Raw genomic sequence first — 27,392 nt, forward strand, 5'->3', positions numbered from 1 at the left:
AGCACCCACTCCTGAGCACGCTTCCAGACACTCAGACATCCTTACAGAGCCCACTCCTGAGCACCCTTCCAGACACGCAGACATCCTTACAGAGCACCGCAGCACCCACTCCTGAGCACCCTTCCAGACACGCAGACATCCTTACAGAGCACCCCAGCACCCACTCCTCAGCACACTTCAGACACACAAACATCATTACAGAGCACCCAAGCACCCACTCCTGAGCACCCTTCCAGACACACAGGCATCCTTACAGAGCACCCAAGCACCCACTCCTGAGCAACCTTCCAGACACGCAGACATCCTTACAGAGCACCGCAGCACCCACTCCTGAGTACCCTTCCAGACACGCAGACATCCTTACAGAGCACCACAGCACCCACTCCTGAGCACCCTTCCAGTCACGCAGACATCCTTACAGAGCGCCGCAGCACCCACTCCTGAGCACCCTTCCAGACACGCAGACATCCTTACAGAGCCCACTCATGAGGACCCTTCCAGACACACAGACATCCTTACAGAGCACCACAGCACCCACTCTTAAGCACCCTTCCAGACACACAGACATCCTTACAGAGCACCCCAGCACCCACTCCTGAGCACCCTTCCAGACACACAGTCATCCTTACAGAGCACTTCTGGACCCATTCCTGAGCACCCTTCCAGACACACAGTCATCGTTGCAGAGCACTCCAGCACCCACTCCTGAGCACCCTTCCAGACACACAGACATCCTTACCGAGCACCCCAGCTCCCACTTCTGAGCACCCTTCCAGACACACAGTCATCCTTACAGAGCCCACTCCTGAGCACCCTTCCAGACACGCAGACATCCTTACAGAGCACCCCAGCACCCACTCCTGAGCACACTTCCAGACACACAGACATCCTTACAGAGCACCCCAGCACCCACTCCTGAGCACCCTTCCAGACACACAGTCATCCTTACAGAGCCCACTCCTGAGCACCCTTCCAGACACGCAGACATCCTTACAGAGCACCCCAGCACCCACACCTGAGCACACTTCCAGACACACAGCCATCCTTACAGAACACCCCAGCACCCACTCCTGAGCACACTTCCAGACACACAGTCATCCTTACAGAGCCCACTCCTGAGCACCCTTCCAGACACGCAGACATCCTTACAGAGCACCCCAGCACCCACTCCTGAGCACCCTTCCAGACACGCAGACATCCTTACAGAGCACCCCAGCACCCACTCCTGAGCACCCTTCCAGACACACAGTCATCCTTACAGAGCACCCCAGCACCCACTCCTGAGCACCCTTCCAGACACACAGACATCCTTACAAAGCACCCCAGCACCCACTCCTGAGCACCCTTCCAAACACACAGACATCCTTACAGAGAACCCCAACCCCCACTCCTGAGCACCCTTCCAGACACACAGACATCCTTACAGAGCACCCCAGCACCCACTCCTGAGAATCCTTCCAGACAAGCAGACATCCTTACAAAGCACCCCAGCACCCACTCCTGAGCACCCTACCAAACACACAGATATCCTTACAGAGCACCCCAACCCCCACTCCTGAGCACCTTTCCAGACACACAGACATCCTTACAGAGCACCCCAGCACCCACTCCTGAGCACCCTTCCAAAGACACAGACATCCTTACAGAGCACCCCAACCCCCACTCCTGAACACCCTTCCAGACACACAGACATCCTTACAGAGCACCCCAGCACCCACTCCTGACAACCCTTCCAGACACAGTCATCCTTACAGAGCACCCCAGCACCCACTCCTGAGCACCCTTCCAGACACACAGACATCCTTACAGAGCCCACTCCTGATCACCCTTCCAAACACGCAGACATCCTTACAGAGCACCCTAGCATTCACTCCTGAGCACACTTCAGACACACAAACATCCTTACAGAGCACCCCAGCACCCATTCCTAAGCACCCTTCCAGACACACAGGCATCCTTACAGAGCACCCCAGCACCCACTCCTGATCACCCTTCCAGACACACAGACATCCTTACAGAGCACCCCAGCACCCACTCCTGAGCACCCTTCCAGACACACAGACACCCTTACAGAGCACCCCAGCACCCACTCCTGATCACCCTTCCAGACCCACAGACATCCTTACAGAGCACCCCAGCACCCACTCCTGATCACTCCCCAATCAGCACTCCCCAACAATAAAACCTAGAGCCCAGCACTGAATCCTGAGCATACAGACGAGGTCAGCACTCCCTCCAGATGCCACCAGACATCTTCTTGTGAGCACCACCCGCACCCCTGCACACACAGCTGCCAAGAGCACCCCTGCACACACCCATGAGCAGTGACTGCATTCCAACACGCTCTCCCATAGCATCATAACACCCAGCAGCACCATCCTCGGGGAGCATGCCCCCCCCGCCCAATGCCCACTGCCGTGACCCCTCAACGAGTAGCCCTTACGAGCATCCTAACACCCCCTCCCCAGAGCATATCGGCCCTTCTGGCATCCCTTCCCAGTGCACCCCTATCTCCAGGGGGCACTGCAGTTTACAGCCTGTTTCTGAGCACCCTGAAATAAACCCTTGCATTCCCTCAAAAGCCCCCCACCCCCACCCTCTGGTAAGCAGAGTAGCCCAGCACTGCCCACTAAAAGGCTGCGTTCCATCCCTCTCCCCCACCACCTCTCCAATCCTTCAAAAACACCCTCCCACCCCCATCTTGTCAGCCCTCCCTCTTCTCAATCAGATAAGGGCAGGCAATCCCATTCTTTGGGGCTGAGGGTAAAGCTGAGAGATGGCTTAGGAATGAGGCTGACAGTTGGATGGAGGTGAAGAACAAAGATGGAAGAGGATGAAGCTGATAGATGGCTGTGGAACTGATGGCTGATGAGATATTGGGTTCAGAGATGACTGAGGGTGATGCTCGGAGATGGCTGAGGGCTGGAGCTCATAGATGGCTGGAGAACTGGGTTAGGAGGTGGCTATGGATGAAGTTCTGAGATGGCTGAGGAAGAAGCTCAGGTATGGGCTGGTTGAGGATCTGGGTCCAGAGTGGCTGAGGAATGAGGCTGAAAGTTGGATGGAGGTGAAGCACAGAGATGGCAGCGGATGAAGCTCAGAGATGGCTGAGGAACTGTGCTAAGAAATTACTGAGGGTGAAGCTTCGAAAATGCTGACAAACTGGGCTCAGAGATGGTTATGGGTGCAGGAATTGGACTCAAATGTGGCGGCAGAGGGTGGATCTCTGAGATAGTTTAGAAAGTTAAATCTGAGATAGCTGAGGGACAAGCCCAGAGATGGCTGGCAGTAAAGCAGCAAGATGGCTGAGAAACTGGGCTGGATTTAAGAGATGGATAGTGCTTACAGATTTTAAGGGCTAGAGATCAAGATAGATGTTGGAAGCTCAGAGATGACTTGTGGTCAAGCTCAGTAATGGCTGAAGGCCGGAGCTTACAAGTAGCTGAAGGCTTGAAAACAGAGATGGCTTAGGACTAGAGTTCAGCGATAGTCGAGGCTGGAATTAAGAAAGAGATTCTGAGGGTTGACGGCCATGATATCTGGCGGGAGCTCAGTGATTAATGGGTTCAGAGAAGGCCTGGAGGTCGAGCTTAGAGGTGGTGCTAAGGAGGTGGGGCTAGGTGATACTTGATTGTAAGAACCTCAGGAAGAATGAGGGTTCTGATCATTTTCAGAGATGGGTAAGGCCTGAAGCTCAGAGGTGGCTGGAGGCTCACACAATAATGATGCTCAACGATCAGTGAATGCTAAACTCTGGCCTCGGGAATGGCTGAGGGCTGGATTTAAGAAATATCTGAGACACATACTTCATAAATAGTGGAGGATGGGAACTCAGAGCTCGCTGGGGGCACATCTGGAATGCCGAAATGCCTTAAGGAGAGATCTCTGAGATGGCTGGAAATAAGAGTCAACTGATTGATATCAGGCATAGCTGCAGTTTAGAGATGACTGAGGGCTGAGGGCAGACGCTCCTGCATGGCTGGACCCAGCTGTGAAGCAAAGACAGCATCTCTGCAAGAAGGTCACATCTCCCTCTGTCATCTATCTATGCCCATCTACCAACATATCATCGATCTAGTGATACCCATCTACCTACATATCTATCAATCTATCTATGCCCATCTACCAACATATCATCCATCTAGTGATACCCTTCTACCTACATATCTATCAATCTATGCCCATCTACCAACATATCATCCATCTAGTGATACCCATCTACCTACATATCTATCAATCTATCTATGCCCATCTACCAACATATCATCCATCTAGTGATACCCATCTACCTACCTATCTATCAATCTATCTATACCTATCTACCAACATATCTATTGATCTAGCGATACCCATCTACCTACATATCTATCAACCTATACCTATCTACCAACATATCTATCGATCTAGCGATACCCATCTAACTACCTATTTATTGATCTAGCGATACCCATCTACCAACATATCTATCAATCTATCTATACCTATCTACCAACATATCTATCGATCTAGCGATACCCATCTACCTACCTATTTATTGATCTAGCGATACCCATCTACCAACATATATATCAACCTATCTATACCTATCTACCAACATATCATCGATCTAGTGATACCCATCTACCTACCTATCTATCAATCTATCTATACCTATCTACCAACATATCTATTGATCTAGCGATACCCATCTACCAACATATCTATCAACCTATCTATACCTATCTACCAACATATCATCGATCTAGTGATACCCATCTACCTACCTATCTATCAATCTATCTATACCTATCTACCAACATATCTATCGATCTAGCGATACCCATCTACCTACCTATTTATTGATCTAGCGATACCCATCTACCTACATATCTATCAATCTATCTATACCCATCTACCTACATATCTATCAATCTATCTATACCTATCTACCAAGATATCTATTGATCTAGCGATACCCATCTACCTACATAACTATCAATCTATCTATACCCATCTACCAACATATCTACAAATCTATCTATACCTATCTACCAACATATCTATTGATCTAGCGATACCCATTTACCTACCTATCTATCAATCTATCTATACCTATCTACCAACATATCTATTGATCTAGCGATACCCATCTACCTACATATCTATCAATCTATACCTATCTACCAACATATCTATCGATCTAGCGATACCCATCTACCTACCTATTTATTGATCTAGCAATACCCACCTACCTACATATCTATCAATCTATCTATACCTATCTACCAACATATCTATTGATCTAGCGATACCCATCTACCTACATATCTATCAATCTATACCTATCTACCAACATATCTATCGATCTAGCGATACCCATCTACCTACATATCTATCAATCTATACCCATCTACCAACATATCTATTGATCTAGAGATACCCATCTACCTACATATCTATCAATCTATCTATACCTATCTACCAACATATCTATCGATCTAGCGTTACCCATCTCCCTACCTATCTATCGATCTATACCTATCTACCAACATATCTATTGATCTAGCGATACCCATCTACCTACATATCTAGCAATCTATCTATACCTATCTACCAACATATCTATCGATCTAGCGATATCCATCTACCTACATATCTATCAATCTATCTATACCTATCTACCAACATATCTATCGATCTATCGATACCCATCTACCTACATATCTATCAATCTATCTATACCTATCTACCAACATATCTATCGATCTAGTGATACCAATCTACCTACCTATCTATCGATCTATACCTATCTACCAACATATCTATTGATCTAGCTGTACCATCTACCTACATATCTATCAATCTATCTATACCTATCTACCTACACATCTATCGATCTATCTATACCCATCTACCTACCTATCTATTGATCTATACCTATCTACCAACATATCTATCGATCTAGCGATACCCATCTACCTACATATCTATCAATCTATCTATACCTATCTACCAACATATCTATCGTTCTAGCGATACCCATCTACCTACATATATATCAATCTATACCCATCTACCTACCTATCTATCGATCTATAACTATCTACCAACATATATATCGATCTAGCGATACCCATCTACCTACATATCTATCAATCTATCTATACCCATCTACCTACATATCTATCAATCTATCTATACCTATATACCAACATATCTATTGATCTAGCGATACCCATCTACCTACATATCTATCAATCTATACCTATCTACCAACATATCTATCGATCTAGCGATACCCATCTACCTACCTATTTATTGATCTAGCGATACCCATCTACCTACATATCTATCAATCTATCTATACCCATCTACCAACATATCTATCAATCTATCTATACCTATCTACCAACATATCTATTGATCTAGCAATACCCATCTACCTACCTATCTATTGATCTATACCTATCTACCAACATATCTATTGATCTAGCGATACCATCTACCTACATATCTATCAATCTATCTATACCTATCTACCTACACATCTATCGATCTATCTATACCCATCTACCTATCTATCTATTGATCTATACCTGTCTACCAACATATCTATCGATCTAGCGATACTCATCTACCTACATATCTATCAATCTATCTATACCTATCTACCAACATATCTATCGATCTAGCGATACCCATCTACCTACATATCTATCAATCTACACCCATCTACCTACCTATCTATCGATCTATACCTATCTACCAACATATCTATCGATCTAGCGATACCCATCTACATACCTCTCCATCGATCTATACCTATCTACCTACATATCTATCGATCTAGCGATACCCATCTACCTTCATATCTATCAATCTATCCATACCTATCTACCAACATATCTATCGATCTAGCGATACCCATCTACCTACATATCTATCAATCTATCTATACCTATCTACCAACATATCTATTGATCTAGCGATACCCATCTACCTACCTATCTATCGATCTATACCTATCTACCAACAAATCTATCGATCTATCGATACCCATCTACCTACATATCTATCAATCTATCTATACCTATCTACCAGCATATCTATTGATCTAGCGATACCCATCTACCTACATATCTATCGCTCTATCTATACCTATCTACCTACATATCTATCGATCTAGCGATACCCATCTACCTACATATCTATCAATCTATCTATACCTATCTACCAACATATCTATCGATCTATCGATACCCATCTACCTACATATCTATCAATCTATCTTTACCTATCTACCAACATATCTATCGATCTATCGATACCCATCTACCTACATATCTATCAATCTATCTATACCTATCTACCTGCATATCTATTGATCTAGCGATACCCATCTACCTACATATCTATCGCTCTATCTATACCTATCTACCTACATATCTATCGATCTATCTATACTCATCTACCTACCTATCTATCGATCTACACCTATCTACCTACATATCTACTGATCTATCTATACATATTGACCTATATGCCTGTCTATTGATCTTTCTATATATCTGCCTTTCTATTGATCTTTTTCTCAATCTGTCTGCCTACCTATCGATCTAGATATATATCGATCTATACACATCTACCTATCTGCTTTTCTATTGATCTAACTCTCTGTTGATATATCTGTCTCTCTAGATTTCTATTGCTATATCAATGTATTTCTTTATGCATTTTTTAGGAATCTATCTCAGAGGCCGGTCTGTCTGTCCATCTATCCCCATCCATCCGTCCGTCCGTCCATGCTGCCCATCTGCCCGTCCGTACGCCCATCCAGCCCCTTCCAACTGTTCATCCATGCTACCCATCTATTCATCTGTCTGTCCACGCTACCCATCTGCCCGTCCGTACGCCCATCCAGCCCCTTCCAACTGTTCATCCATGCTACCCATCTATTCATCTGTCTGTCCACGCTACCCATCTGCCCGTCCGTCCACCCATCCATACCCATCCATCCGTCCGTCCATGCTACCCACTCATCCATCCGTCTGCCCATCCATCTGTCCATCCATGCTACCCACCCATCCGTCCGTCTGCCCATCCATCTGTCCGTCCTTGCTACCCACCCATTCATCCGTCTGACCATCCATCCGTCCATGCTACCAACCCATCCATTCAACCCATCCATCTATGCTACCCACCCGTCCGTCCGTCCGCACATCGATCCCCATCTATCCGTTCATGCTACCCACCATCCATGCAACATGTCTGCCCATGCTACCCACTCATCCATCCGTCTGCCCATCCGTCTGTTCATGCTACCCACCCATCCATGCAACCCACCCGTCCGTCCATTCTACCCATTCATCCATCCGTCCATGCTACCTGTCTGCCCATCCATCCCCATCCATCTCTCCATCCATACTACCCATTTGCCCGTCCGCCCATCCATCCCCATCCAACTGTCCATCTATGCTACCCATCCATCCGTCCGTCCATGCTACCCACCCATCTGTCCGTCCACCCATCCATCCGCCCATGCTACCATACATCCATGCAACCCATCCGTCCATGCTACCCATCCATCTGTCTGTCCTCCTATCCGCGTTTCCTCCTCCCAGCCCTCTCACCCTTCTGTCCAAATCTTTAACATCAGAATGCCATGCGGCCTATTTACCGTTCCATTCAGCACCACACATACATGTGAAGTGCCCACATGTGACACATTCATGACGCGTCTCTCCATACAGGCCCTGCACTGCCTGCATGGTTATCTATCAGGCAGAGATAGTAAATAGTTAGCTACATATGTGCTGTCTATATCAGAGCTTCATATGTAGCAATACTGTATGGCTGCAAGGCCATGTTTCTATACAGAAAATAATATAATAATCCCACCATGCTGTACTGCCCATATCTGCATAGATCAGCTGTTTGGATATATGTGACTCTGTAACCACATATCTGTATGTTTTGGACTGCATCGTCCATATAGACATATGACAGAGCTGCATACACATATATGATATGGCTACCAATCTATGTTTTTGTACATATACAGTTCGAGCTGTATGGCCCATGTCAAGACAACTCAGATCTATATATATATATTAATATATTACCATAACTATAAGGCCATTGTCCTGTATCCCCCATATCAGTATACATGTTGAACATTTCAGTTTCCAAGGCTATATCACCATCCCTTTACATCAGGGATATGCTCTGTATCCCTCACATGTATAAATCGAAAATGTCCACGTATGTATCTCTAACATCATGCTTCTACTCTACAGATATTCTCGCAATCACCCAAGTTGGTGTGCCTGTGTGTGTATATATAAATCAAACAGTTCTATTCAAAAGGCAATATCACCATGCTTTTAGTCTATGGATAGACCCGGTATTCACCACATAGGCGTATATATCGAAGGTATCTATTCATAATGCTATGACACCATCCGTTTAGTCTGTGGATAAGCCCTGCATCCACCACATTGGAGTATATGTCAAACATATCTATTCATAATGCTGTAACATCCTGCCTTTAGTCTGTGGACATGCCCTGCAAACACCACAAATCGGCATATATGTAGAAATTATCTATTCATAATGCTGTAACACCATTCCTTTAGTTTGTGGCTTTGTCCTGTGTCCATGATATTGGCGTATATGTCAAATGTATCTATTGATAATGCCATAACACCATCCTCTTAGTCTGTGAATATGTCCAGTATCCACCTCATCGTTGTGTATGTCAAACATATCTATTCATAATGCGATAGCACCATCCCGTTATTCTGTGCATATGCCCTGCATCTACCACATCAGCGGATATGTCAAACATATATAGTCATAATGCTGTAGCACCATCCTGTTAGTTTGTGGATATGCCCTGTATCCACATTGGTGTATATGTAGAACGTATCTATTCATAATGATATAGCACCACCCCATTAGATATGTCCTGTTTCCACCATATCAGCAGATATGTCAAACATATATATTCATAGTGCTATAGCACCATCCCGTTAGTCTGCGGGTATGGACTGTATCCACCACATCAGTGTGCATGTGAAACATATCTATTCATAATGCTGTAGCATCATCCAGTTACTCTGCGGATATGGCCTGTATCCACCACATCGGTGTGCATGTGAAACATTTCTATTCATAATGCTGTAGCACCATCCCATTTGTCTGTGGATATGGCCTGTATCCTTCACATCGGTGTGCATGTGAAACATATCTATTCATAATGCTATAGCACCACCCCGTTAGATTTGCCCTGGATCGACCACATTGGCGATATGTCAAACATAGCTATTCATAATGCTATAGCACCACCCCATTAGATATGCACTGTATCCACCACATCGGTGGATATGCAAAACATATTTATGCATAATGCTATAGCACCATCCTGTTAGTCTGTCGATATGGCCTGCATCCACCACATCAGTGTGCATGTGAAACCTATCTATTCATAATGCTATAACACCATCCTGTTAGTCTGTGGATATGGCTTGTATCCACCACATCGTCGGATATGTACAACGTATCTATTAATAATGCTATAGCACCACCCTGTTAGATATGCCCTGTATCCACCACACTGGTGGATATGTCAAACATCTATGCATGATACTATAGCACCATCCCGTTAGTCTGTGGATATGGCCTGTATCCACCACATTGGCAGATATGTCAAACATCTATGCATAATGCTATAGTACCATCCCGTTAGTCTGTGGATATGGCTTGCATCCACCACATCGGTGTGTATGTGAAACATATCTATTCATAATGCTATAGCACCACCCCGTTAGATATGCCCTGTATCCACCACATCTGTGTGCGGGTGAAACACATCTATTCATAATGCTATGAGACCATCCCTTTAGTCTGTGGATATGGCCTGTATCCATCACATTAGCGGACATGTCGAACATATCTATTCATAATGCTACAACACCATCCCGTTAGTCTTTGGATATGGCCTGTATCCACCACATCGGTGGATATTTCAAACATATCTATACATAATTCTATAGCACCATCCTGTTAGTCTGTGGATATGGCCTGTATCCACCACATCTGTGTGCATGTGAAACATATCTATTGATAATACTATAGCAACATCCTGTTAGTCTGTGGATATGGCTTGTATCCACCAAATCGTCGGATATGCAGAACGTATCTATTAATAATACTATAGCACCACCCCATTAGATATGCCCTGTATCCACCACACTGGTGGATATGTCAAACATCTATGCATGATACTATAGCACCATCCCGTTAGTCTGTGGATATGGCCTGTATCCACCACATTGGCAGATATGTCAAACATCTATGCATAATGCTATAGTACCATCCCGTTAGTCTGTGGATATGGCTTGCATCCACCACATCGGTGTGTATGTGAAACATATCTATTCATAATGCTATAGCACCACCCCGTTAGATATGCCCTGTATCCACCACATCTGTGTGCGGGTGAAACACATCTATTCATAATGCTATGGCACCATCCCTTTAGTCTGTGGATATGGCCTGTATCCATCACATTAGCGGACATGTCAAACATATCTATTCATAATGCTACAACACCATCCCGTTAGTCTTTGGATATGGCCTGTATCCACCACATCGGTGTGCATGTGAAGCATATCTATTCATAATGCTATAGCACCATCCCTTTAGTCTGTGGATATGGCCTGTATCCATCACATTAGCGGACATGTCGAACATATCTATTCATAATGCTACGACACCATCCCGTTAGTCTTTGGATATGGCCTGTATCCACCACATCGGTGTGCATGTGAAACATATCTATTCATAATGCTATAGCACCATCCCGTTAGTCTGTGGATATGCCCTGTATCCACCACATCAGCGGATATGTAGAACGCATCTATTCATAATCCTATAGCACCACCCTGTTAGATATGCCTTGTATCCACCAAATTGGCGATATGTCAAACATATCTATTCATAATGCTATAACACCACCCTGTTAGATGTGGCCTGTATCCACCACATCTATGTGCATGTGAAACATATCTATTCATAAGGCTATAGCACCACCCTGTTAGATAGGCCCTGTATCCACCACATCTGTGTGCATGCGAAACATATATATTCATAATGCTATAGCACCATCCCTTTAGTCTGTGTATATGCCCTGTATCGACCACATCAGCCGATATATAGAACGCATTTATTCATAATGCTATAGGACCACCCCGTTAGATTTGCCCTGTATCGCCCACATTGGCGATACGTCAAACATAGCAATTCATAATGCTATAACACCACCCCGTTAGATATGCCCTGTTTCCACCACATTGGCGGATATGTCAAACATATCTATTCATAATGCTATAGCACCATCCCGTTAGACTGTGGATATGGCCTGCATCCACCACATCGGTGTGCATGTGAAACCTATCTATTCATAATGCTATAACACCATCCTGTTAATCCTGTTAGTCTGTGAATATGCCCTGTATTCACCACACAGGCCCTGTATTCACCACATAGGCAGATATGTACAAGGTATTGATTCATAATGCTATAGCACCACCCTGTTAGATATGCCCTGTACCCACCACATTGGCAGATATGTCAAACATACCTATACATAATTCTATAGCACCATCCTGTTAGTCTGTGGATATGGCCTGTATCCACCACATCGGCGTGCATGTGAAACAAATCTATTCATAATGCTACAGCACCATCCCATTAGTCTGTGGATATGCCCTGTATCCACCACATCGTCGGATACGCAGAATGTATCTATTCATAATACTATAGCACCACCCCATTAGATATGCCCTGTATCCACCACATTGGCGGATATGTCAAACATCTATGCTTAATGCTATAGCACCATCCCGTTAGCCTGTGGATATGGCCTGTATCCACCACATTGGCAGATATGCAAGCATCTATCCATAATGCTATAGCACCATCCCGTTAGTCTGTCGATATGGCCTGTATCCACCACATCGGTGGATATGTCAAACATATCTATGCATAATGCTATAGTACCATCCCGTTAGTCTGTGGATATGGCTTGAATCCACCACATCGGTGTGCATGCCAAACATATCTATTCATAATGCTATAGTACCACCCCATTAAATATGCCCTGTATCCACCAGATCTGTGTGCATGTGAAACACATCTATTCATAATGCTATGGCACGATCCCGTTAGTCTGTGGATATGGCCTGTATCCATCACATCAGCGGATATGTGAACATATCTATTCATAATGCTACAACACCATCCCGTTAGTCTTTGGATATGGCGTGTATCCACCACATCGGTGTGCATGTGAAACATATTTATTCATAATGCTATAGCACCATCCTGTTAGTCTGTGGATATGCCCTGTATCCACCACATCATTGGATATGTAGAACGCATCTATTTATAATCCTATAGCACCACCCTGTTAGATTTCCCTTGTATCCACCACATTGGCGATATGTCAAACATATCTATTCATAATGCTATAACACCATCCTGTCAGATATGGCCTGTATCCACCACATCTATGTGCATGTGAAACATATCTATTCATAATGCTATAGCACCATCCCGTTAGTCTTTGGATATGCCCTGTATCCACCACATCGGTGTGCATGTGAAACATATCTATTCATAATGCTATAACACCATCCTGTCAGATATGGCCTGTATCCACCACATCTATGTGCATGTGAAACATATCTATTCATAATGCTATAGCACCATCCCGTTAGTCTGTGGATATGCCCTGTATCCACCACATCACCGGATATGTAGAACACATCTATTCATAATCCTATAGCACCACCCTGTTAGATATGCCTTGTATCCATCACATTGGCGATATGTCAAACATATCTATTCATAATGCTATAACACCATCCTGTTAGATATGGCCTGCATCCACCAGATTGGTGTGTATGTCAAACATATCTATTCATAATGCTTTAGCGCCACCCCGTTAGATATGCCCTGTATCCACCACATCTGTGTGCATGCGAAACACATCTATTCATAATGCTATAGCACCATCCCTTTAGTCTGTGGATATGGCCTGTATCCACCACATCAGCGGACATGTCGAACATACAGCACCCTGCCTCGAGTCTGCAGATATGCCCTGTATCGCCAGTGTCGGTATTTCTCAGCCCTTCGCCAGTGGGCCTGCCCTTTAGCCCCCGCGCCAGTCTATGCCCACCGCCATGGCCGGGCCCACTCATGCCTACCTGCTCATACCAGTCCCGGTTGGAGCACGTGCACTCGGGCCACCAGCCGGCGCCGCCGGTGCCGTTCATCTTGGGCGTCGCGCTCTTGGGGGGCGCCTTCAGCGTCGGGGTGGCGGTGTCCCGCGGGGGCGCCACCGCCGCCGCCGCCCCCGGGCCCATCTTGGCCTTGGCCCGGGGCGTGGGGACCCCGGCGGCCTGGGAAGGCAGGGTCTGCGAGCTGTAGCCCCCGTAGCCCACGCCGTACTGCTCGTGCTGCCATTCCCCGTAGGTGGGGGGCTCCATGCGGCGCAGCGCCGCCATGCGCGTCACCTCGTAGCATTCCGGGCACTTGCAGCAGTGGTGGTGTTTGTGCATGTTATCTCGCAGCGCACATATGCGTCCCAAGGGGAAGGGGGGGGGTTACAAAAATACCCGTCGCTCGACCAAAAATGGCTCCCACGCTGCCGCTTCGGCTCCTCCTTAAAGACCGAGTCCAGAGCCTATGTACAAAAATATATGTCTGTATATATATTTATATATATATATATATATAATTATAATTATAATTATTTGTAAGCTATTTCCCCAATATCAAAAAAGGAATCCGCGTTGCATGTGTGTCTTGCGCGCTGGAGAGAGGGGCCGTTGGCCTCCTCGTCGTTTTTTTCCTGTGAATTCCTGTTTTCCTCCAGTGCCTCCGTTTGCCCCCAGCCCGTGGCCTCTCTGCAATCCTGTTTCCAACCGGAGAAATCTTCTTGCCGTCTCTCGATGCTTGAGCCCTGGGGTCCGGTCCCCGTTATTCCCGATTCCTTCCCCTCCTCGGGCACGGTCTCTCCCTTCTTCCCTCTGTTCTGTCCTCGGTGTGAGGGGGAGGTGGCGGAGGAGGTGGGGGTTGGGGGCGTGAGGGGGGGGGGAGGCAGAGACTGTCCTCCAAGCCGGCGGGGCTGCAGAGGATGCTGCTGCCTGCCTGCCTCTAGCCCCGGTGATGAGCAGCAGCGAGTGCGCGAGCATCCCCCTCCCTCGCCTGCATCCCTGCTCTCCCGGCGACAGCCAATCAGCGGCGAGCGTCGGCAGCAGCAGGACCAGCGCTGGGGAGCGCTTCAGCGGCAGGCTTAAAGGTGCCGCTCGCCATCCGGAAGCATCCTCGCCCAGCTGTCCCCCCTCAAGGCAGGGGGTCTCTGTTCCCCGCTGACAGTGACAGTCAGCAGCAGGGGGCTACCCCGAGAAGAGAAGGCACGCCCTGGCATCCACACAGTGCCAAGTACTGCTACAGCGCCTCCTTCAAAGCGGATGGGAAGGCAGAGGGAGATGACGTGATTCGCTCAAGCTCACACAATGTGGGCGCCGAGATCCAAACCCAAGCCTCCTGGAACCACAATGGATACCGACACCGAGTATATCGAGTATATGTATGTTTCTACGATTGCCCGCTATGTCCTTGTGTTTTCGATGGAGCAGTGCCATTATCCATAGTATACTGCTATCATTTACCGGGAGAAGTCACAAGCTGTTTCCAGGTACCGTGACGTCATCACTGAAAGCACTATGTCACATGTTTCATTGTTCAATGATGTCACAATGACGGTGTCACAATGTGTACTTCAGTGCAGTCACCGTAGTGTTGTCACAGTGAAACACAAACCATCATTTACATTAGTGACGTCATCGGCAGACCCGTTTCCTGGGGAGGGCGAAAAGGCTGACTGCCCAGAGAGCACATCTAACTAGTTCGGGTTGGGGGGGGGGGCGCAGGAGGGGACCCATCCAGACTGCTGCCTCTGAGGCGCTGGAGAAAAGGTTAAGCATTCCTTTGATGCAAACACAACATTCCAAAAGGATCATTTCTTAGAGCTATGAGACCATGTAGTAGGAACTCAGAGGTTCAAGAACCAGCACATTTAATTGCTAAGCAGTTATTAGAAAGGGGTTGCACAAGGGGTTGCAAAAAAAGATATTTTTTGTATTGTGTAATGGACACAATACAAAAAATAAGGATTGAGGTAGAAAAAAAAGTCACATAACTAAATTCTTTATAACCCGTCAACACAGAAAGAAAAATCTACAACAGTCCCATTTATAACACAATTCTACAGAAATGACAAAGATTTAGTACAATGTTTATTCAGACATTGGCTTGTGTTACAGTTAGATAAAGAATTGCAAGGGTTTATAGATAGATGTCAGTTAATTATATATTTTTATTTTTATTCTTTATTTATTGTGATCCTGGTTGTTCATACTCAACCTTACACAAGTTAAAACAAAAGGAAAGGAAGATGACACATCATCTACACATATACAAACTTATTTCATGAAAAATAAAAATTTAAAACAAAGGAAAAATAAAGAAAAATAAAAGAAATTCATAGTTCCAACAGTTACATAACACATTCAACATTATCATAATCACACAATGTACATAAAAGCAAAAGGACAATAGAACAGGTGAGGATTACCATCTTCACTTAATCAAACCTGCCTAAAGTTCTAAGGGTTCCCAGAGCGGGCGATACAAAATGACGTGTTCTCTATTATGTAGCACAGCTTGGTTTTTACATAACGCACAGCCGTCACCTATTTCCCCACTCAAAGGTCTAACCTGGCAGAGCTCACCAGTAGGGAGTAGGTTCATCCGATATCTTAGGAATTGACCAAGCCAATATGCATTTGGGAACTTTTTCAGATATTTCGGAATACTTCCCCAGGGCTTTAAGTGAGCAGCGATAAACTATTATCCCCATGTTCACTCCTGACGTCCGATCTATGTTTCTATGCTCCCCTGATCCTCCAGAATCATCAAGGACCACATCGACACCCTCACTCCAACCTTGGCCGATTTCTGCAACCACTCTCTAGCCATGGGAACTCCCTCCTCCCCCTAAAGCATTCCCTTCACCCTGGCTCTTCATCCTTTACTTGGCACCTCTGGCCCACCTCATCTCTACCTTCTCTCCTAACTTTCAGTGTTTTGCAGATGACACTCAGCTCTCCTTCAGCCTCCCCTCCTCTCCTCTCTCACTCATTCCTGACTGTCTATCCCCGAATCAGGAATTGTGTGCCTCTAAAGATCTCTGCCTGAATGAGAGTAAAACTGAGATCCTTCTCATTGGGACACCTGCTCCCGCTTTACTTCTTTCACTCTGGCCGCCCTCCTTGGGCCCTCTACCTGCGCCTTCCTGCTATGTAAAAAACCTTATTGTCATCTTCAATTCCACCCTCTCCTTCTCTCCTCACATCACGGACATCTCTAAGAAGTCCCACTACCAGCTGCACCTCCTCAGAGGTATTCTTCCTTTTCTCACTTTCCCCTAGAAGTTCACTATCTCCAGAGTCTCTAGGCTGGACTACTGCAACAGTCTCTTTCTAAATCGGCCCGCCTCTACTCTTTGCCCTCTGCACCTAATCCAGAACAGGACTGTGAGACTTGTCCTTTGCCTCAAGCCCAGGGATCGTATCTCTCCAGCCATGAAATCTCTCCACTGGCTGCAAGGATCAAGTTCAAGACCAGATGCATTTTTCTGGGGCCGGGGACCACACTACATCCAACTCTCTATTCCAAAACACCTTCCTTCCTGAGCCCTCAGCGCAAACTCTCTGTGGGCCAGACGATTCTACAGGCAGAGAGTGGGGTGGGGGGTAGATCTCTGTCCTCGGATGGGGCCTCCCTCTGGAACAGCCTCCCGGTCTCTCTCAAACTTGAGCAGAACCACCTCAGGTCCCGGAATGAACTCAAGACCTTCCTTTTCGCTTCTGCTTTCTCTCTCTCTCTCTCTCTCTCTCGCCCATGCTGACGTTCTTGTCTGCTGCACTAACAGGTTACCTAGCCCCCTCGGTACCTTAACGGTGACTAGGCTCCTCACGACCTGTAGCCCATGCACTGCCTCCCGGCCTACCATGCACTAGGGACTGTATCTGCAACCCTACAGTCCCATGCCCCCTTGCACTTAATTAGAACAGCTACCCCAGCAGCACTTACTTGAGCTATGCTTATGGCACTCTCCCTCCCCCTGGCACTTCTCCCTTCCCCTCCCCCTGCACTTGCACAATCTAAATGACTCAAGGCCTCGCAAAATCATTTGTTTTGTCCTCCCTTTGTCTCCCCTTCCTTGTCTTGTTGTGCGTTGAAACACTTGTGTACAGGCGGATTATAAATTACTTATATCATATCATGTATCATATTATATCATTTATACTGTCTCATCTTAGTGATTGTGATTATCCAATCACTTTGTTGATTCATTTGGGTACTTTATAAGATCACTAGCTTATGACTAAACTATTCAGAATCCCATCAGCTCTCTCCCTGAAATTAATCAGGGCAGTCTGTGGTGACGCGTGCAAAATACCTGGCAGATCTTCATACAGTGAGCCTGTCAGGGGAACCAACATTCTTCTGTACAGTGCAAGTATTCTCCAATCTAGTAAGCAGCTCAATGAGGTTAGACCCAACTCGAATCTCAACCAAGCCATAGGTAGACAGTCAGGTAAACCCAACGCGCGCTCCCATACCCGAGATTCAGACTTATCATAGGGAACCAATCGCAGTTTATGATTAATCTCTGTACCGTATAGCAGGCCAGGGACCACCTTCATTGTATAATATGTTAGCAGCGGATGGAGAACCTAATGTATTTAATTCGGATCTTCCTAATCTGCACAGCCGCATCGGTAGCCCCCCATCAACTGACGAGCCATGAGAATACCCATGCTGCCAGCTGCATCCATTTTAAAGCCTAAATAGGTGAACGTTTGAATAGGAATCAGCCGTTGATCCCCTACACACCAGCTGTACCCCATTTTACTTTTGTTGTTACTTATGAAACTGATTATATTGTTTCTTTTAAGTATTGATGCATAATTCATTCCGCATGGAATATTCCCAGACAGCGTCTAGTTGTTTCCGTAGGCCCACCGAGGTCCTATCCATGAGAATAACGTCGTCTGCGTATGTTAAATATGGAATGATCACAGAAGAGATCCTAGGTGGACCAAATGAGGGTCTTGCAACAAAATCTCGCAAATCTGACTGGTAGATGTTGAATAAGCAGGGAGCTAATTCGAAGCCCTGATGGAGACCCCTTCTTGCATGAAAGGCCTCCGTCAGTTCACCTTGCTCATTCAACCGTAGCTGTAGATACGTACATTCATGGAGGTGCGCCAAGATCGATAGAAGACGCCCTGGTAGCTGCCAATCCCTTAGCTTACGCCATAACAGAGTGCGGTTTACGCAATCAAAGGCCTGCGTGCAATCACTAGCAGCCATACAGAGAGGCAATTTCCCTGGCCCGCGTGATTCTTCCCTTAGCCAGCCCACCATAGGACCATTTAGCTCTGTACCCAGACCCTTTTGCAAGCCAGTCTGGTACTTCTGTAGGCGCCCAGACTGAAGAGCCCAGTCCATCAGATCACGCAGGACCAATGCCGCCAATATCTTTCTCTCGCTATCAACGAGGGAGATAGGACGATAGTTGCTTGGACTAGTCCCATCTCCCTTCTTGCAGAGACGGCCCAATAACGGCGGAAGTCAGCATCGCCCTTTTCTTCAACACTGAGCTGAACAAGATGTACAAAATCTTGGACCACATTATCGGTTCTACTTTTAAAACAGCATTCAAAAAGCCATTTCGGCCTGCAGCCCTTGAATTGGACGATTTCCTTATCAGGGCATCAATACGTTCCAACGACATGGTCAATTCTCACAAGGTTTCTTCTAGAGCACAGGGAATTTCCCATTCAGGTTTCCTGCACAGATTCTGAAAGTGGCGTACCCACACAGCCTCCGCTATAGGGTTTGTTTGCTGACTACCTTGAGTTTTATTCATGGCTTTCATCAAATCCCAGATGTTTCTAGAGTCATTCTTGGTTACAACCTCAAGCATTTTGGAGCCTTCATTATGGGGCTGGGTAAATGTATAACTCTTTACCCAGTTTTAAAATATTTGCTTTATATTTTTAAATTCAGCCAAATATGTGTCCTTACTTTGTCCACTTTTCCCTAAGGCCTGTATCTCACTTCTTAACTTTTTATTTTCAATTCTTATGTCAAAAGAGTGATTTACTAAGCATACACCTGTCTTGCTACCGTAAGATGTTTTTTAAAGTGATTTAGAAAAGCCTGGAAAAGACAAATAGTAATACACTGGGACCCCAGCGCCCACTTTCCCTCCCTCACTCTGGCCATCCTCCTTGGGCCCTCTTCCTTTGCCTTCCTGTGAGGCAAAAAACCTTTGTGTCATCTTGGACTCCACTCTCTCCTTCTCCCCTCACATCCCAGACCTTGCCAAGAAAACCCACTACCAGCTGCACCTCCTCAAAGGTATTCTTCCTTTTCTCACTCTACCCGGAAGCTCTCTGTCTCCAGAGCCCTGGCTCTCTCTAGGCTGGACTACTGCAAGAGCCTCTTCCTCAACCTGGTGCTTGTTAAAAATAACTAATCAACAATCTGTGAGGCTGAGACTGTTGAAGCTGAGAGAGAAGCAGTCTAGAAGCCAAGACAGATTTTGTGGTATCTTCAAGACAGACAAAAGAGGCAAAGAGGCAGCCCTTTCTTATGGTACAGGAACAAATAAAAAGCGCCTTGCCTACCTCTAGAGCAGAGGTCTTCAAACTGTGGGGTGCGCCCCCCAGGGGGGCACGGCCACCTCCTACGGGGGGCGCCAGAGCCCAGTATGGAATGTAAAAAAAATATATATATTTATATATATATATATATATTTTTTTTTTTAGATTGGAGGAAATGGGAGGGGGCAGCTCACATGGTCAGACTGGACCATGAAACGGTCTTGGGCACCAATGAAAAAATGGCCAGCAGTTGCAAATGGATATTCAGTCCTTTAGTCACAGACTGTTTGAATAGTACCCAAGGGGTTGTTTTTTGTTGAAATGTAAACAAATTGTGATATTTAAAGAATATTTATTCAGCAACAATGGTCAAAACTACTAGCTGCATAGTGAAGTAACTCCTCAAACTGGCCCACATTGTCCAAAAAAGTGGCCCATTTTGACTGGCCTACACTAGCATGTTGCATGTTTGGTACGGTCATCGCCTTATTGCGCTATAGGCCAGTCCAAGCCTGCTGGCTCATCCATAATGGGTGAGGGGGCGTCCACCCACTGGGCCCCTCACTCATTATGGAGGAGCCGAGGAGCCAGCCCAGTGAAACACTGATCACTCCCTCAGCTGCTTTTTCCAGAAAAAACCAGGCGTTAAGGAAGGACCCGCAAAGGGAACTCGTAGTAGGGCGGTAAGGGATTACCGGAACCGGTGCCCTTACCGGTGCCGGTAATCCCTTAACGCCGACCTCGTAATGAGGCCCACTGTTTGCCTTTGACAGTTCATTTCCCTAGCTGCACATGGTCACTGAGCCACGCAAGGCTGGGGGCTTTTTACTTCGATAGCCTCACATATCTCATTGGAAATGCTGACCGGGGCACTGCATGTATGTATGTGTGAGGGGGTGCAGAGCAACCTGGAGCGGGGCATTTTACCAACCACGCGCAGGCCCCTGCAGAAGGTACGTTTATGGCGATTTATTTTTTATATAAATGTGTATGGATGTGTGTATGCTTGTGTTATGGAACTGTGGTGGGGGCAGGATGGGCGGCAGCACTGGGACAGTGGTGGGAGTAGGGTGGGGAGAGCCCAGGGTCTGTACTGGGAATAGGGTGTGGTGACGGCACGCAAAAGTTCATAGCGATTTCTACATACTGTCCATCTGGCACTTTCGGGGGGACCCGGCCTGCCCAAACTTTGCTCAGGGGGGGCCCAGGCCAAAAAAGTTTGAAAACCACTGCTCTAGAGGTCAAAGAGTACTGTCTAAGTTGCCTAATATATTTTCAAAGTATCAAGTTGTAGCAGAAGCTGCATAACTGTGGTTGTCTATAATTTTTTCTGAACATTTTTATTTTGAACATAGTTGAAGCAGTAGTAGACTGTGAGGTAAAGGGATCTGCTTTCAAGGTAACATTTGCAGAAGGGACTTGCCAAGGAGAGATCAACCCCCTTAGGTGAAGGGTCCTGACAAATTGTGTTCAAGACACTGCAGAGGCTGCAAGAGCAGAGTTGTTGTATAATCAGAAGTGGTATTTCTTTTGTTTTGAACACTATCACTTCTATCCTGGAAGGAGGTTATCCCGGATTACCATTGGTGCTGTTTTCTTTATGGAATTCTGAAAGGGGAACTTTTCAACGAATGGACAAGGAACTGGGATCAGTGAATTTGTGTTTGAGGGGACTTTGTTTCGTTGGAACTTTTCAAGAACTGATTTAAGACTTTATTTTTCGTCTGGAGAAATTGACTTTGGACATTATTGGGGGACAAGATCTACGCAGGACAAGTAGAAGTCATCTAAGACACTGGTTATTTGCTAATCTTGTATTTATGGTGTTTATACTTTGTTTTGATCGTTCTGTTGTTTAGTGTGAGGGCCGGTTCTGTGTATGCTAGGAGATTCTCCCTTAGATCCTAGACTAGAATCCCCTGGAAGGGTAGGCTTAGTTAGGTTTTATTTGCATTTTATTTTGAAATAAAATGTCAAATACTGAGAAAACTACAAGCAGTTGTCTGCTTCGCATTACTGTCCCCTCACAGCGCTCCTTTACTGGGCGAACAGACAAATGGCTGAACAGGCTGTGATGCTGCTACCTTGAAGTTTACGGTATTAATCATGAAATTAAATAAAGAACTGATTTGCATTTTATTTTGGGCGAATAAGGTTACAATTGCCCTTTCTATATATATTTGGGTTAATTTTGTCGATATTCGGTGCCCACCGGCACAACCTGCTCTTGGTATTTATTGCATTAGCACTTTAACTTTTGCACTTTAGCATGCTTAACCTTATGGGTGTATTGCAAGTCAATGGCCCTCGAGTTCGGCGGTAACCATGCCGCTATTGGCAGCATGGCTGCCACCGAAATCGCATCGGGGTCCGGGTCCTCGGAATGAGGACTTGCCGGGCCATTCCGAGTTCGGAAGGCCCGGTAATTCCTCCCTCCAAGGACCCAGACACGGTCCTTCCCCATTCCCATTTCAGCCCCCATAGGGCTGAATGGAAATGACAGAGGGAGCAAACAACGGGCCATTACGAGATGGCCCGTTGTTTGCTCCCTCTTCCCCTCGCGGGACCCGGTAAGCACGCCTGGTTTTCCCAGGCGTGCTTACCGTGTCCCGCGAGGGGCACTCGTAATGCAGCGGTACGGAGTGAACGGCGCCAGCACCTTTTACGGCGCCGTTCACTCCGTACTGCCAGGGTCGTAATGAGGCCCAATGTCTGGCGTATGTGGATGGTGATACTATAATGCGGTCTCATAAAAGATTATGAACTATGGATTCCTATCTAGTGAAATGTCCCTCTAATTATGTTAGATCCCAAATGTTGCGCATTCGGTTGAATTTATGCGCCACATGGCAGATCCTAGGAAGGAGACGCCTCATCTCTAAAAATGAAACTTTCTGTCGGCACTGTAAGGATCCTTCCCAACTGGAAACATTGTGCCATTTGGTTGTTGAATGTCCCGCCCTGAATGCAATTCGGAATCAACTGTTCAACAAATGCTGTTATTTTTTAATACCTCAAACTTGTGAGGAAACTTGGGCCTACCTTTTAACCAATGCTAAAGCGTCTTTACAAATTGCATTGGTTCAATTTGTTAATGCTGTAATTCTAGCCTAACCAACCTTGACTCTAAGTGCTTAACATCCAAATTGTGTTGAGGTGTAACATGATGGTGGGGTAATTAAGAGGTTATTTCCACATATGTTGGAGGTAATGGTGCTGAAATGTTCATTCTGTTAAAATTTTGTGTGGGCTATTTTATGTAATAATATTTGTTTTAGGATTTTGAGAAATTTTTGGTACATAACACTTTTACTATGAATTGATGAATTGTACTGTTGTTTGTTAAATTGAAAATTGAATAATAATTTGTTGTTGTAGATTGCATATTTTGAAAGGTTGTATATTCAGCCAACCAAAATAAATAAATAAAAAATAATAATATGGGTGTATTGCTGTCATTCCAAGGATTTGCACTTTAGGATCCATCATTTTCTATTAGTCAGCTATGAGCATTTGCACTTTATCATGTCTACTTAGGCAGCTATGAGCATTTGCACTTTATCATGTCTACCTAGGCAGCTATGAGCATTTGCACTTTATCATGTCTACTTAGGCAGCTATGAGCATTTGCACTTTATCATGTCTACTTAGGCAGCTATGAGCATTTGCACTTATTATGTCTACTTAAGCAGTTATGAGCATTTGCACTTTATCATGTCTACTTAGGCAGCTATGAGCATTTGCACTTTATCATGTCTACTTAGGCAGCTATGAGTATTTGCACTTTATCATGTCTACCTAGGCAGCTATGAGCATTTGCACTTTATCATGTCTACCTAGGCAGCTATGAGCATTTGCACTTTATCATGTCTACTTAGGCAGCTATGAGCATTTGCACTTTATCATGTCTACCTAGGCAGCTATGAGCATTTGCACTTTATCATGTCTACTTAGGCAGCTATGAGCATTTGCACTTTATCATGTCTACTTAGGCAGCTATGAGCATTTGCACTTTATTATGTCTACTTAGGCAGCTATGAGCATTTGCACTTTATCATGTCTACTTAGGCAGCTATGAGCATTTGCACTTTATCATGTCTACTTAGGCAGCTATGAGCATTTGCACTTTATTATGTCTACTTAGGCAGCTATGAGCATTTGCACTTTATCATGTCTACTTAGGCAGCTATGAGCATTTGCACTTATTATGTATACTTAGGCAGCTATGAGCATTTGCACTTTATCATGTCTACTTAGGCAGCTATGAGCATTTGCACTTTATCATGTCTACTTAGGCAGCTATGAGCATTTGCACTTTATCATGTCTACTTAGGCAGCTATGAACATTTGCACTTTATCATGTCTACTTAGGCAGCTATGAGCATTTGCACTTTATCATGTCCACTTAGGCAGCTATGCCCATTTGCACTTTATCATGTCTACTTAGGCAGCTATGAGCATTTGCACTTTATCTATTTGGAACATGCTGTATATTTAATTCAAATGTATGAGGGTTCGTGTCTGTTTTACATTCTTGAATACTTTTATTATGCATATTACCCATTGATATTGGCATGTTTTCTATTTTTTAATCTGTGCAATAGACTTATTTTTCCCATTTTGGGTTCATTCAGTCCATATTCGGTGCCGATTGCCACAGCATGCGATTTTTATTTATTGCATTAGCACTTTAACTTTGGCACTTTAGCATGCTCAGTCTTATGGGTGCATTGTTATTATTCCAAGTCTTTGCACTTTAGGATCCATCATTTTCTCTCTTTTTTCACAGAGGCTGGATATTAGTCATTTTACCACTTTGGCTGTTTAATTGTCAACGTACATCATATTTGCATGTATAGAAAATCAATTCTCAAAGTAACATAATTTTTAGTTTGGTTTTACATACAATTCCATAATTGTTTGTAATTTGGCTTTTTCACTATCGTCAGTTGCCTATTCCAATATGTCTGCCTGCATTGCATGTTCCACATGACCAGACATGATTGTTGCCATCAGTAAAGAGGAACTAGCCAGTTTTGAATGACCCCTTGAGTCACATGAACTCTGTGTGAACAAGCACCCAGGAAGTGCGAAACGCGTCATCCTTTTCCCCCCTTGTGCCCTGCCATTGTCAGTTTGCAATTTGTTAGATTAACTTTCTGTATTACAATCTATTCACAGACTTGCCTGTATGTTTGTGCCCTTGAGCCCTTGGAGTGCGGTCCTTTTCTCTCTCTCTCTCTCTCTCTCTCTCTCTCTCCCTCTCTCTCTATATATATATCATCATCATCAATAACTTTATTCGTCCGACGGCCATCAAAGTACATCCTGTCAATACAATTCTAAGGAAAAAGATATTCAACAGCAATTAAAGAAAGGAAAAAAAGCATCAAGAGGGGAAGCAATACCCTCCTTAAATGCCACAGTGCAAATCTCAAACCGGTTTTCGATGCTCCGAACCCCATGGTCGATTTAGCTCCCAGAATGTCAAGGCCCCAAAACAGTAAAATTTGCCCCAGAGAGGGGACCCTTGCTTCTACAGTCGTCATAGAAGGCGGCAGGACCAGGAATATTGGATGTGCTCACTGTAATACCACTTCTTCGGGTCCGCCCATATCCATTACATATTCTCAAAACATCCCTAACCATGTAATCATCCCAGATACCAATTTGACAGAGTCTGGAGACATTTCATTGGGCAATCTAGTACATTCAACCATGGCGTCCTTGGTCACAAAACCACAATCCCCTACACGATGTAATCAATGGAGGCCTTTATTCTGCAGAGCATCCTTACATTCTCTACTGATAGAAGGCAATTTCCCTGTGGAGAAACACAGTAGTTCTTCTCTGACCTTCATGGGCATTGCACCTGGGTAAAGGCCCCCCGGAGCCAGGGTTTAGTGCGTTGATTGCCCACTCCGCAAGATAATTAGTGCCCAGGATCATTGGGGCATGGATCTATGGGGCGTGGGACTCCTTGGATAAGGGCACAAGCCCCAGGATATGAGCCTTTGGGGACTCTCTCAATGCGATTGGGGCTGGGGGTTGAACAGCCACTGGTTCTCTTCGGACAAGAAGCGTTCATACCCAACCCCCAGTGGGTCGTTTCCAGCCCTGCAAACCTCTCCTTCTCCCCTGGTCTCTGTCACATCCTTAAGCAGAGCCACTAGTAATGATTTGATGTTGACCAGTTCGGAGAGAACACGGTCACAGCAACAACCCGGTGTAACAGTTTCATCCTTAGGTGATGAGGCTGGTGGGGGCCAAATCCCTTGAATAGATGACTTAGGGGCCCTGAATGGAGTTATGCGTAAGAAGGAGCTAGCTCCAGAAGTTACAGCCGACGTCACCTCACTCCAAGTACTGCAAAGCGGACTCAAGGAATGCTTTCCCTCACAGGATCTTTCATAGCCCCGGTCCATTGGGTCCACTGGCGGGTGAGTAGAGAGAGGTGGGGAATGAACAGCCTCTGCAGGCAGAGCCAACCGTCAATCAGGGGCCAAGAAACAAGTGATGCCAGAGACAAGCCTTGGTGACAGCTCAGGAGATGGTATGGGCGCCGCTAGTACCAACGATGGGGCCAGTAGCTCACAGCCA

General features: G+C 45.5%; 1 protein-coding gene across 9 annotated transcripts in view; it reads right to left on the reverse strand.

Moving 5' to 3' along the window:
- The window catches only part of DLG3 (discs large MAGUK scaffold protein 3), a 2,111,742-nt gene that overhangs the window by 1,392,238 nt on the left and 692,112 nt on the right, over positions 1 to 27,392 (reverse strand). For 2 of the 9 annotated variants that reach the window (XM_069612443.1, XM_069612438.1), the window contains exon 1: positions 14,253 to 15,160. The exons of 6 other annotated variants lie outside the window; for them this stretch is intronic. In XM_069612443.1, the coding sequence (XP_069468544.1) occupies positions 14,253 to 14,606 (354 nt within the window). In that variant the 5' untranslated portion in view covers positions 14,607 to 15,160. Of the gene's footprint in view, positions 1 to 14,252; positions 15,161 to 27,392 lie in introns of those variants that run through there. One more of the 9 variants, XM_069612442.1, reaches the window with a different exon arrangement.

Source organism: Ambystoma mexicanum, chromosome 5p (assembly GCF_040938575.1).
Source record: "Ambystoma mexicanum isolate Mex_15411 chromosome 5p, UKY_AmexF1_1, whole genome shotgun sequence".
NCBI classification, from domain to species: Eukaryota; Metazoa; Chordata; class Amphibia; order Caudata; family Ambystomatidae; genus Ambystoma; species Ambystoma mexicanum.